The 13,263-nt window shown below is 33.5% G+C and overlaps 3 protein-coding genes across 10 annotated transcripts in view; 1 reads left to right on the forward strand and 2 right to left on the reverse strand.

The window, feature by feature from the left end:
* Positions 1-1,052: 1,052 nt before the first annotated feature.
* Positions 1,053-3,033, reverse strand: LOC108769614 (tripartite motif-containing protein 45). Of its 3 annotated transcripts, none has more exons than XM_018520663.1 (6): positions 2,940-3,033; positions 2,659-2,863; positions 2,175-2,434; positions 1,826-2,037; positions 1,522-1,719; positions 1,053-1,334 (listed from the first exon to the last, which is right to left on the reverse strand). In XM_018520663.1, the coding sequence occupies exons 2-6, from the start codon at positions 2,841-2,843 to the stop codon at positions 1,101-1,103; spliced, it is 1,089 nt and encodes a 362-aa protein (XP_018376165.1). In that variant the 5' UTR covers positions 2,844-2,863; positions 2,940-3,033; the 3' UTR covers positions 1,053-1,100. The 3 variants fall into 3 exon arrangements, with proteins under 3 accessions (XP_018376165.1, XP_018376174.1, XP_018376184.1); XM_018520672.1 differs by having other exon boundaries at positions 2,659-2,878; positions 2,940-2,990; XM_018520682.1 differs by having other exon boundaries at positions 2,659-2,851; positions 2,940-2,964.
* A 429-nt stretch (positions 3,034-3,462) lies between these two features.
* Positions 3,463-9,257, reverse strand: LOC108769697 (dyslexia-associated protein KIAA0319). 4 transcript variants are annotated; one of them, XM_018520818.1, is made up of 15 exons: positions 8,846-9,257; positions 8,001-8,412; positions 7,707-7,885; positions 7,243-7,629; positions 6,949-7,174; positions 6,382-6,755; positions 6,150-6,261; positions 5,917-6,065; positions 5,658-5,848; positions 5,470-5,569; positions 5,067-5,387; positions 4,850-4,951; positions 4,504-4,689; positions 4,037-4,186; positions 3,463-3,956 (listed from the first exon to the last, which is right to left on the reverse strand). In XM_018520818.1, exons 2-14 carry the CDS (start codon positions 8,405-8,407, stop codon positions 4,038-4,040), a joined length of 2,883 nt encoding a protein of 960 aa, XP_018376320.1. In that variant the 5' UTR covers positions 8,408-8,412; positions 8,846-9,257; the 3' UTR covers positions 3,463-3,956; position 4,037. The 4 variants fall into 4 exon arrangements, with proteins under 4 accessions (XP_018376320.1, XP_018376336.1, XP_018376347.1 ...); XM_018520834.1 differs by having other exon boundaries at positions 3,463-3,962; XM_018520845.1 differs by having other exon boundaries at positions 8,001-8,313; positions 8,846-9,256.
* A 3,669-nt stretch (positions 9,258-12,926) lies between these two features.
* The window catches only part of fdl (fused lobes), a 43,573-nt gene continuing 43,236 nt past the window's right edge, over positions 12,927-13,263 (forward strand). For 2 of the 3 annotated variants that reach the window (XM_018520309.1, XM_018520318.1), the window contains exon 1: positions 12,928-13,180. The gene's annotated coding sequence lies outside the window, so the exon portion shown is untranslated. Of the gene's footprint in view, positions 13,181-13,263 lie in introns of all 3 variants that reach the window. The other variant, XM_018520275.1, reaches the window with a different exon arrangement.

A 13,263-nucleotide genomic window follows, 5' to 3' on the forward strand; every position in this document is an offset into this window, starting at 1 on the left:
CACACAACTGCAGTTTTTTTTAATGAGAAACTTCTGATTAAAAGTTGTATAAAACTTCAGGTCTGTTTTTTATTCCTGTATTAGACTATACTAGAATTCTCTTTCTCGCTTTTGCTAAATACAAAACATATATGTTTATTTTACTTTAAGTTCCAAAAGTGTACATTATTCAGTCACAAAAAACAGACCTTTTATTTAAAGCAAGAAAGGTAATCTTATATACAATATTTAAATCCTATCCTGCAACAGCTTCCATTTATCATTAAACTTAATAGTTTAAATCATACTGTAATACTTAGCAAAATAACGATGATTATTGAGCATTTCTGTTCGAAAAAAGCAGAAAAGTAAGAAGGATAGAGAAAATATGGAATTTATATTATGCTTGTCTTACCTTAATTTTATCGCTGTTTAAGCGAAATGTATGTAACAATGTATATATATTAATATCAATTAATCTCACACAAACACAAAATATATATATATATATATAAAATTTATATATATAGATATTTTTTATATATTTCTTTGTCAATATATTTACATATATATAAGGTATATACATAAAATCAGGTGCTATTTACATTTATATTTATTATTAGTTACAAATGTTCGTATTATATTCAACTAAACTTAAACATAACATGTTTCAAAACATACATCAGTCGCGACATAACTTGCTTCTTACTCAATATTGTTTAATGTTATATTAACAAAAATATATTCAAATCTTATAATTATTTTAATAATTCTAATCGGTTTGTGTATCAGTCAAAGAGCTTTGGAATGTATGCTTTGTACCTCAAATGACAATTACATCTTTTTCGCTTACTATTTCCATATTAATCACATGACAATCATATCACAGTGTACTAACACTAATAAGAATTAGTGCGTGCGTGCACATTTGTGCGTGGTCTTATACACATCGAACGCTGCACTTTTATTATATATAAAAAACCATTCATAAATTTTAAAACATTGTATAGTAAGTTTTAAATCTATAGATTTATATTACAAAACTAGAAATTATATCAATCATACACTGCAAATGCGAGTTGTATAAAACTCATTATACAATGTTTCAGAGAATTTATATTTTAATTCATAAATAACTGAATGTACCTGCAAATCTTGGCTGCATTGTGTGCTTCTTCAAAATCATTGGTTGAAAATACGTCGTGGTTGTATTGAATCAATAGATTATTTAGATACATCCTTGCTTTCTGCAACATTGTTGCTAAATACGTACCAACTCTTTTTCCCACTCCAACAGCGTCTTCACTAGCGTGACCTCTATGCTGTATACTCCACATGCATTCCTTGCACGTTACCTGAAAATATATATTATTGTTTATTTATAAACCCTATAAAATAGTAAGTCATTAAGTATAGTAAATGAAAAAGAATTTGTATGGCCTCAACAATGAAAGTATTAATCGTTTGAAATCGATTGCATTTCCTTTGTATACATAATGCAATATTAAAAAGTATATGTAGAAAGAAAAAATTTTTGTAAACCTGTTGACACGCGATGCAATAAAATCTTAAAGCGTGCGTCGGATGTATTTGACATAAAATCGTTCGTCGTACTTTAGTAGCCTCCCATAGTGGTCTCATTAAATGTTTAATTGTTCTTGCTTCCGCAATATTTTGTTCATGTTGTCTGCCGCATTCCGAGCAAAAGTTGCGCAAACACGTTGAACACTGTATGAGTGCCTTAAAAGAATAATATGCGGAAAATAATGTATAACATTTCTACTTTGCGATAAAATGAAAATTTTAAAGAATGCAATAATAATATCTAGATTGTCGCGGATTGTACCATAACTTCGCCTGTGCAGGTATCGCAAAGTACTCTATTGACCAGTTTACGTCGTACGGTGTCCATAACTGAACGGTGTTGTAAGGGATAATGCGGTGGCGGTATGGCAGAATTAGCATTCGGCAAATGCGAGTCGCATAACGGACACGTTTCGTAAATATCGGGTTGTGTGTAAATTCGATTTTTATCTCGTATTTCGCTCTTTGAAGGAGCTGCAAGGATATAATTCTATCAATGTCTTCATAACAAATCAAAAGTCAACGATTATAACAGTTACATTAATATTATTATTAAAAGTATTGAATTGTGTTTCCCTTTGTTGAAATCAAATTTTTCTTTCGCCACTTACTCTTGCTCATCAATTCGTAAACGCAAGATAAACATATAGGATGCAAGCAAGGAAGGAGTCTAGGTTCCTCCATTCTCTGCCCACATCTGGGACATTGGAAGTCTGCATCGTGCGGCAACCTATATGAAGAATGCATCGATTCTCTCAAATCTTCTTCGACTTCACTACCCATTTTGTTGCGAGTGAAAACGGGGGAAGACTGGTATGCAAAACCATTCGAATTCGGCGAAGGTGCACGTCTTTTTCTGGAATCTTCGTTACTGAAGATAATCAAGGACATTTATAGATTTTTTTATTGGACATTTATAGATATTTTTATTGTAAAAATAAAAAAAAGTCTTAAAAATTCTATTCACATCAGCTGTGCGATTGATGTTTTACATAGTATAATGAATTGTAATTTTAACTCGATTCAAAGAGGCTTTATATGTTAAATCATATGTCACACATTAATAAGTTTTAATTAAAAAATCGCATCGCTCACCGTTTATTCGGTGCTATCGTCATTGGTTCAACATGAACGAAATCTTCAGTATTTATACCTTTGCTCTTGCATTCGACCAAATTTGCGTAAATATGATCGCAGCTTCCGAGCTCACTGTCTACCGTAGTTTCGCGACCGCAACAACTTTTCGAAGAGCGTTTCGCCGAACAATTCATGAAATCCATCGATTACGCTAAAAATGCAACTGCAATGAGAGTAACTGCAATATATATGTAATTTTTTTCTGATCAACATCAAAATCCCAATCAATAATTACTCACCAAAAAATTAAGGTATAATTAACGGGAGATACGAAGGAATAAGTCAACGGACCGCACGAAGTCTTCCTACTACTTAAAACTCATTCTCCAACAGCGTAGTGGGTTAAAAATAACTTTAAAACATAGGCTATGAGCCAAACGCATGTGGAACTTGTCTTGAAATGCGAAATCTTCGCTGCTCCCCAGTTGCGAAATTATAGATATCTTTAATATCTAGATCACCTCGAGAAAACGTGGAAAAAATTTATTGTTCTGCACAAACGTTTGCTAGCACAGAAGTGAATACAAATACTTGATATTTATGTAACAATTTATTAGAAAGAGATTTTCTCGTTTAATATAATAAATTCTTTTAGAGAAATAGGATTTTTTTAAATTAAGTGAACAAGAATTATTTATAAATCATTTATAAATAATATTGGAAGCAATACACTTTTAATATTAAGCAATATAATTTTTTTTCTATTTGAAAAGTAGGTGTATGCGAGGAATAAATAATAAAATATAGATATGGATAATAAATTTTATTTAGTATCCATGTAGTGTAAAAATAAGATCGGCAATGTATATATTAAAGAGTAAGCAGTACATATAAATGACATACAGACCTCATACAGTATTTATTATACATATCGATTTTTTAATTGAAATACTTTCTAAGGCCATAATAATACTTAGACAAGCTCTCAAATAGGTTGACGATTACGTGACGCTGCTTTTTATCGCGTCAAGCAATCGTTGGCGCAGTTAGGATCACATGATAAGTACAGAATAAACTTGATTAATAATACTTAAGACGAATTAAGTAATGTGACATTATTATTAATATCATATATCTATAAACAATACTTAAAATCTATCTACCTTCTTAGAACATTGTTATCAATACCGATTCTGAAGGTGACCATTCTTCATAAGGTACATATGTCAACTGACACCTTCATGACTAGTATTTCAAGATTGGCCAAACTGACACGACTGTGTGCTATTTATCTTTGTACCACTATCGTTGCATTTCTGAAATTTGATAAAAAATTTAGATATAAAATACATTGATTACTATATTTTAACATATCATAAATTTATTATGCTATTACCTCATGTCTTTACTCGAGGACCGACTTTGATAAATCCATTCCGAGATTTACCGTTTCTTACATGACTACCGCTTTTACTCTTACGATGTTCAAACAAAACATCATCAGAATCAGTGTCAGATTCTGATAACACCATCTTGTGAGTTGAAACTATATACAAAAGGAAAATTATTATAACTTAATAGTTATAATAAATAAACGCGCGCGCGCGCGTGTGTGTGTGTGTGTGTGTGATATATTCAAATATTTTTGGATACATTCAAATATTTTAATTCTTAAAATGGTTTGAGCCAGAAACAGTAGTAAAATAAAATATTTTAAATAATAAAATTTTATAGTTTTAATACTTTTTCATCTGAATTGACATTAAGAAAAAAAAATCTACAATGATAATGACAAATAATTTAAAACACTGATTATTATTGTTATTTTATGAGCACAAATTGAGTAATAGAAAAGTTACATACATGCACTGCTATCATCTTCTGGTTCTGGTTGTAACAGAGAATAACGTGGTGGTTTCTTCTTAGGCCGAAGCAAACGTCTTCTACCAGCGCATATCCTCTGACACAAACAAACAAGACCCCAAATAAATCCAACCCAGCATACAATTAATGATAGCAATGCTATTATCACATACAAAATGCTCCAATCTGAAAAAAAGAGCAGGGATTAAAATATAATGTAGAATAAAATGTAAGCTATGTTAAAAAGTGTACATAAAATGTACATGAAATAATTTAAAAGATACGTTGAGATCCTTGAGACGCTGTGTATTAGATAATGTTGGTAATAGAAAGAAAAAAAACATACCGCAATTAGAGTCTCCGTTACCAAAATACTTTTGTATTAAATTCTGCATCCAAAATGCTTCGCACAAGCATTGTCTTGTCTCTTGATCGCATACACCATGACCTAAATAGAAATCTGCCTTTATTTCCATTTTTTACATAACAATTTTTAGTTTTTCATAAATAGTTTTTGCATATTTTATATTGTACTTTAATATTTTACATTTTCAATATAATACCTGAACAATTATTTTGGCATACAGCGGTATCTATATTAGCAACTGATAGTTGTAAGAGACCAGAATCTTGTAGTAACTTTTCTTTTAGTCTTTTGACTACTTCTGGACCTGGTAATATTATTTTTCCTCCCTTCTTTTCCACGTAAAATATTAAGACGGCCTTTCCAGTGTGTGGTTCCGCTCTCAAACTTCGTACGACAATCGAAGCTTCGTCTCGCAACAACATCTGCAGTTTCACTACCAACGAATCTTTTTGTGAAACAGTTAACATACTAGCCCCAATGTTTAGCGTTAGTTCCACCAAGTACAACAACTGCGGATCTATGGAATAGAAAGAGAAAGTTAAATTTTTAAGTCATTACGTTACAAAATGGTAATATATTTTTTTCTAGTCGATACTAACCGGATTTCACAATTACTGACACAGTGTCTTCGCTGCTCAGACCTTGATCATCCATTACTTTTAATCGAAAGACGTAACGACCAGGAACTATATCTGTTAGCTACAAAAAAAGACAACATAAACATATATGTATTTGTGCATATTCACATTATGTACACAATCAAATGGAATTAATATTTAAATTTTACCATTAAGACTGGTGATTTATCTGTATTTTGAACTATAGTACCAATCGCAAGACTAGATTGATCTCTGGTCCACAGCCATTGTCCTATCCTTAAGTCATCGCTCGACTGCGAGCCATTGATGATTAACGCGCTGATCGGTGCCGTCACAACTTGATCGCCACCAGCATTCGCTTTCGGAGGTGCATTTTTATCTAGGAAATAAAATTTGTTGTAATATACATCGCACAATATAATAATACAATTGAGAGACAATACTTACTTTGTGTTACCTTTACATTGACCGTATCCGAATCCGCGTTTCCATTATCATCAACAACAGTCAATTTAAATATATAATCACCCTTAGTTAATTTTGTAATATTTGTGACGGATTCATTAACTGTAGCAAATTCAGCGTTATTAGGCCCGCTGCAACACGAATGATACATTTTTTAATCCAAGATACATGGCATATACATAGAGTAAGATGTAATTTAATTAGATATATTGTACCTTACTTGCTCCCAGTGATACAAGACAATTTTTATATCATCCTTACTTTTTGTGCCATTTAGAACAGCGCGGGTTGTCGGTAATGCTATGCTTATATCGTCACCAGCGTCGGCTACAACAAAATTAATTGAAACATAAGAAGTGGTACACTTAAACTGTTAAGTATTTTCTACCACTATGTAGTTACAAAATTTGATAGATTTGAAATATTAATAACAAAAACGACATCTACCCGTTGGTGGTTTATTCGTTGGAGGTTTCACAAAGACATGCACTTCCGCTGTGGAAGATTGCTCGGAATCGTCTGTTACTTTAAGTACAAATGTATACATTCCTTCCTCCAAGTTTGATAATTGTAAGTAAGGTGTTCTTGTGTTCTGCATATCCACCGCTTTATTCTGATCAGATGGACTTTTGGTCCACTCCCAACTGGCTATTCCTCGATCGTCAGTACTTAAATTACCGTTAAGCGTCAATGTATTTTGAGGTAGATAAATGATAACATCTTGGCCTGCGTTTGCACTAGGAGGATAGTCGATCACTTTCAAGACAGTTATATTGGCACTTGTCGAATTTGTAACGTGATTTGAATCTTCAACTGTTAATCTGCAAAAATGATTTATGTAAAAATTATTAATATTTTTATCTAAAGGCTCATTTCTACCATGCCAATCGGCATAGTGGTTTTCTTTTTCTTCTTTAAATAAAGAAGAAGCCAATATGTCAATCGGCTATGGTATAATATAGCAGTTATAGCATATTGTATAATTATATTAGCGGTAACACAGTTAGTACTAACTTGAATGTGTAATTGCCAGCAATAAGATTATTTAATTGAAGCGTTGGTGTATCCACAAGGTTAGGCTGATATCCAATTGGACCTTGCTGCAATTCCCAATGATAAGAGATAACACGATCATCATCTTTACTACTCGAACCATCCAAGACCGCGCCTGTATTTGGTAGTTTTACAATTTGCGAAGCAGGAGTAATTATGGCAATTGGTGCTTGATTGATACGTTTCGCTAAAATAAAATTTCAGATTAAAAAAAATCGATACTTAATAAACAAAATTTTTTTTTAAAGAACTTACGAGGTAAAACGCTGACATTGGCATAAGCTTCTCCATAAGCATTCGGACTGCTTACAGTTACTTTAAACGTGTACAAGCCTTCTGATAAATTGCTTAATTTAACAGTACCACGATTTTGATCTGTCATTGTTCCAGTGTGTCCCTCCGGTTGACTAAGCAAACTCCAAACATAATTATAATGTTGATTGCCCCGTTCAGCAGGGACAGTATACGCGGACAATGTAGCTTCGTTTTCCGGTAATCTCACTTCCTTAGAAATTGCCGAGACTACCAATTGTTTCATAGTCGGCTTAATTGACGTGCTGGTTTCTTTCATAGTTGGAACTTTTATTTGTTGTGTTACACCAAGCTCACCAGTGTCTATCTCATCTATCATTATACAAGTACCTGCAGCAGATATAAATCATTAAAAATACAATCAATTTTATATATAGATTATACAAATGAATAAAATTAAAACATACCAGCAATAGTCCGCTTGAAGCCTAAAGGACACTGACAAGTTCCAACATCGGTATCTCCATGTTTTACGCAAATTTCGTTATCTAGGCAACCCGATTGATCTATACAATTGATAATATTGATTCTGCTTGCTTCATTAAACAGTACTTGATCTCGCTCTGTGCCATCTGTACTCAACGTTCTAAACATATATGATGCATTAAAGAAATAAATAAATAATTATTTATTGCTCAGAAGGAAAAAATTGTTTAATAATGAATGTCTAATTTTGAATTAAACTATTTAATTTTGCTTACCCGGCATTGTCTTCATTGACTTGATCCAATATATCACTCCATACTTTGTTACTCTCTACAGGTCTGACCAATACCATGCTCGGTGGATTATCATTTGCCAATTCAGGTCTGTATAATGGCACACATACCATGGAGTTCTCGCATTCTACATGATAACACGTACCATTGTACATAAATGCTACATTACATAAGGGTTTCTTGCAACAGGCCATTGCACAGTCTTGCAAGTTAGACAAGTGAATTTGTTTCGTGTAAGTTCCCCCAGTTAAATTTCCACGAGGTAAATAACTTGTAAACACTCGCTGATATAGATCTGGACATAATAATTGTACGTTCCACCTGGCATAATCGCCGATGCAGCTTTCGAATAATAATAAATATAATCCCAGGCGATATATTCCAATCATATTAGCTGTACAACAAAATTTAAAATCACATATAAGCATTTTCTTTTTAATTTACAAGATATTAATAAAAAAATTTTTTAGAATATAACAATGCATAGTATAATAAAAATAACATAGAAATCATAAATATATCATGTAAGTCATAAAATAAAATGAGTACACAATGCATTATTTTGATAACTGAGATAAAACAATTTTTATCTACAACATAAGAAAACAATGCACTTCAACACATCAATATAAATATAAACTATAATTCTAATAAAAATATTATAATACATAAAAAAATAATTTTTTAAAATACATTATAAAATGAATATTTTAATTATTTAACATTTAACTGAACGTGTTATCTAAGATTGTAAAAGTGATACGTACAAAATGATGTTGAGAAAATATCGGATATCAATAAAGCATTCAATAAAACAGGACTCGTACCTGATTTTCGTTGCACACCGTTGTGGAAACAAATGAGGACACTCGCGAACGCGAAGGCCAAGCAGAAAGATCGTTAGGTTACTCTATGATGACACATGTGTCAACTCCTGCGTTTTTTCGCTGTCGTAAACCCCTCGCGATCCGTCGACGATTATTCGCCCGGCGAGTCTCACTTTAAAGTAGCTTGCAGACTTGCGCAGCTTATCATATATTAGTAGCATGTTATTATCAAACAGCCTAGACCATATGGGTGATTATCATATTTCCTGTCGCACCGTACCGGAATAACGATCGCGCATAATAATACTGACGATAAAAACCGACACGGAGACGGACGGCGACGTCCCTCGACGAGCGAACGACGTCGCGAACGAAAACTCAAGAGCTGTCAACTACCATGACCAACCATGAAAATATTGACAATTGTTTCCGCATTTTACTGCCATCTGCAATATAGGAAACTAATATACGCTGTCGATTTGAATTTTTTCTTCTTATAGCGATATAGAGTATAGAGTATCAAACTTTTTGCACTACGAAGTAAATATATTTAAGACGTTGGAGGGGAAACGAAGAAAGTTTTTTTTTAAACGTATAAAAATTATAGTAGCAAATAAATCTATTATCGACAGAAGGAACTGATAATTGAAGAACGTTGATATTATCGACTTCCTTCTCCCTCCAAAAAAATGCAATATATAATCTAAAGAAGCTTGCATTATTTAAAATTTAGCTTATAAGACACATATCAACAAGCTTAGTTATTTTTATCATTTTGACGTCAAAACTTATACTTTGAAAGATTATAATATTTAATAAAACATTGCAGCAATATTTCTATGTCTCCTCTAAAATAATTAAAAATTAAAATATTACTGCAACCCTACAAGCGCAAAATATTCCTAAAATGTTATATGAACATTATTAACAAATTAAAATAATGTTCTTATAATATTTCGAGAATATTATATAATATTTTTTAATATCATATATATATATATATATATATATTCTATAGATGTTATATGTCCACTTTACATAATACTTGGTATTATATGCGCTTTTATAATATTTCTGAAATATTATACAATATACTTATTAAATATCAATTATTTTTATATAAATGCAATTTGAATTCATAATAAGTAACGGAAAGGTCTTCAATCCGCATCTTAAGTGTTTAAATAATGTTTTGATGTAATTTTATATATGTACGCCGTGACGTGACGTTTTTCATCGTCCATTACAAGGATCTTCTGACCTGACCGAAGCAGCGTAGCATTTGAAAGGTGGGCGTATCTGCGCTTATCGTATCTTTAAGCGATTCTTTTTGTTGCATTCTATAAGGTACGTATTATTATTGTTTGCGAGTTTATGTAGGATAATTGGCAGCTACTGTGTATGAATATCATTGTACTGACTGTCTTATCACCTCAATTGGTAGCATGGAAGAAGATGGAGGACACAGATTGGAGGCGCGAGGGCACTCAGAGGAGGGATAGTACAAATAGTGGTACCATTTTGAATTTTTTCAACTAATATCCTATTTATGAGCTTGTTATCCTATCGCTGAATTCATTACATACGATTGTTAAAAAACGAGCGACTAAAGCGACACTAGGGGATGGCCACTCTTTGCAAAATTAATTTTTTGCGACTTAAGACCTTACGAGCTCTACAACTTCTATTGTAGATCCCGTAAAGCCACGATGCTAGAAATCTCGGACCGATTTCTAGCATCGTGGACACAAGGCTTAAGGCCGGAATCAGATTATGCATTGAAGATTGAGATTAAAGATTGAAATTTCACCAATAAAGGACAAAGAAATTTTGGCTCCTTTTGTTCTGATTGGTCGAACTTCAATCTTTCAATCTTCAATCTCATTCTTCAATGCGTAGTCTGATACTCTGATTCCGGCCTAAATCATATTCCCCGCGTAAGGATAACATGCATTCTACAATAAGGCATTAGTCATAAATCAGAAGTTAGAAGCTGGAAATTGGCGACTGTAATTGGTCAATTTCCAGCTTCTAACTTCTGATTTATGACTAATGGCTTATTGTAGAATGGCCATTAAGGATGCACAGTACTATCGCGACTCGCAACTTGCAAGAAGGACTCGCGGGGCTCGCGACCAATCAGGGCGATAAGAATTATTATTATTGTTACATGTTGTTGTTGTTATTATTATTATTATTATTATTATTACACATGGGCTTACGATTGTCTGCGCGCCATGGTGGAGATGATCCTTCGCTTCCACAATGGATGCTACATGACAACGCTAGGCCACACGTTGCAAAACCGGTCAAGAAATACTTGGAAGGAGTGAAGTGGGAAATTCTGCCTAATCCGCCGTATTCACCGGACATTGCTCCTTCAAATTTCCATTTGTTCCGGTCCATGCATGTCGGCCCTTTCCGGAGAGCGATTCAATTCTTACGAAGGTATCAAAAAATAGCTTGATGAATGGATTGCTTCAAAAGAACCAGATTTCTTCCTTCAAGGAATCTGTTTATTACCTGAAAGGTGGGAGAAAGTTGTCACTTCCGATGGAGCATACTTTGAATGAACTTACTTTGTATTGTTTTGTTTAAATAAATACATCTTTTTCATTAAGAAAGAGCGGAAACTTATTCTCATACCTAATACAATTAATTTGTTATAAATATACAACTTTACAAATATTTTCTAAAGATGTCAAAATATACATAAAAATCGTTTAATAATTTTTATATACTTGTAAAAGTGATGAAAATTAATCCAAAATACGAATGACTCAACGTGTGTAAAGGTGCCCAAAACTAAGGTGTGTACTAAGAATTAATTGTAAACGCACGACGAAGTACAACTACGTGCCAAAATCATTTTCAGTCTTCAATACAGTATTCATACTGTATTGAATATTACAATAACATTAATTAATATTACAATAACATTAAATATAATATTACTTTTAATAATTATATAATATATTATTAGGAGTGTACATATAACCATCCATTATTTCCGGAATATAATTTAATATTATATAATTTTAATAAAATATTATTAAAACGTTACTTTAATATTCTAAGAATATGCTAAAAAAATATTACTTAATAATAAATAGTATTACGTGCTCAAAAGGATAATATAAAATCGATGTAAACTTCTTTATAGAATCTTCCATTACAATTTGGAAAAAAAAAAAAACATTACACGGTGTCCCCAGATAGTCACCCTTCCAGAAACGAACCGTGCCCAACGTTACTTAACTCCAGTGATTTAACGAGAACTGATGCAAGGAACGTATGGGAGTTGTCCTATGTTATAGTTATTTGAAAATGGTTTTCACCGGCTTTTCAATTTTATTACTTAAAAATTTCATGTTTTACACAGTAATGTTAGACTTATTAAAATCTTGTAATATTTATTACTACATAAAAAAATTGAAATTTTAAAAGTAAATGAATGCGAAAGAATTAGCACGTCGCAAGGTCATAATAAGGTGATCATCCTAGTGTATAAATTATACATGTTTATTTATAAAGCATTTGTATAAACATAACATTGTATTATATATAAAAATAATTATTTAGATATATTTATGTTATCGATCGGTTTAAATATTTTATATCCACGTCGATAATACGAAATTCTGCAATTACCCGTGATTATATACAGATAATTTATCGACAAGCCATATATATGCAATTTCCGCCGATAGCCGCGCGATGGCGCCACTGACATACTTTCGGTGGCGAAAAGCAGGAACTGTAAATACCAAATGCCACAGTGCGTCGGTGCGTTGTGGCTCACACGCAGCAGGAACGTCGGAAGGAAAAGAAAAAGAATAAAAGACAGTTTGTTTTCGTCGATATGTCATCGAAGAATGACGCGAGATGATGGATCGTCAGCGGATGATGGACGAGGTACAGAATATCGAGAGTGCCGACGGTCTCTTCTCCGCGGCCGCGCAATTCATTGCGTGCGTTTGCGTGCGCGCGCACTTAGACGCGCGGCGTCCCCTCCCCACTCTCTCGCGTCCTCTCGCTCTCTTTCTCCGTTTTCCTCCCTTCCACCCCCTCTCACCCACTCCCTTTCGCTCCTCTCCCGACATGGCATGGCCAAGACGTACCGTTAACTCACGCGTCTCTCCTACTATCCATTGATGCCTCCGCCGTCGCGTAACTCGTGCGTGCTCCCCGATACGTGCATCCCGCATCGGGCGCGTGCAAGGACGCGCGTCCTCGCCTGCTGCGAGTGCTGCGTGCCGCAAGTCTGGGACGGTACGCGCACTACGCGCCGTGCTGCGCAAACCGGCCGCAGGACCGTCGACGCCGGAAGGTTAGGTGAGTGGAACTTTCATATATATACGTGAGCCGTTCTCGCTAGACTTGCTTCATCTCGGCTTCGTTTGGTTTGGCTTCGCCAT

Source organism: Trachymyrmex cornetzi, unplaced genomic scaffold (genome assembly GCF_001594075.2).
Source record: "Trachymyrmex cornetzi isolate Tcor2-1 unplaced genomic scaffold, Tcor1.1 scaffold122, whole genome shotgun sequence".
In the NCBI taxonomy this organism is placed as follows: Eukaryota; Metazoa; Arthropoda; class Insecta; order Hymenoptera; family Formicidae; genus Trachymyrmex; species Trachymyrmex cornetzi.

Excerpts from the sequence above, each read along its gene's own strand:
- LOC108769614 (XM_018520663.1), bottom strand. The coding sequence starts at position 2,843 with ATGGATTTCATGAATTGTTCGGCGAAACGCTCTTCGAAAAGTTGTTGC. Across the intron at positions 2,435-2,658 it reads ACGATAGCACCGAATAAACG|TAACGAAGATTCCAGAAAAA; the intron begins GTGAGCGATGCG and ends GATTATCTTCAG. Across the intron at positions 1,335-1,521 it reads ATTGCATCGCGTGTCAACAG|GTAACGTGCAAGGAATGCAT; the intron begins GTTTACAAAAAT and ends ATATATTTTCAG.
- LOC108769697 (XM_018520818.1), bottom strand. The coding sequence starts at position 8,407 with ATGATTGGAATATATCGCCTGGGATTATATTTATTATTATTCGAAAGC. Across the intron at positions 6,756-6,948 it reads GCTGGCAATTACACATTCAA|ATTAACAGTTGAAGATTCAA; the intron begins GTTAGTACTAAC and ends TCATTTTTGCAG. Across the intron at positions 5,570-5,657 it reads ATAAATCACCAGTCTTAATG|CTAACAGATATAGTTCCTGG; the intron begins GTAAAATTTAAA and ends CTTTTTTTGTAG.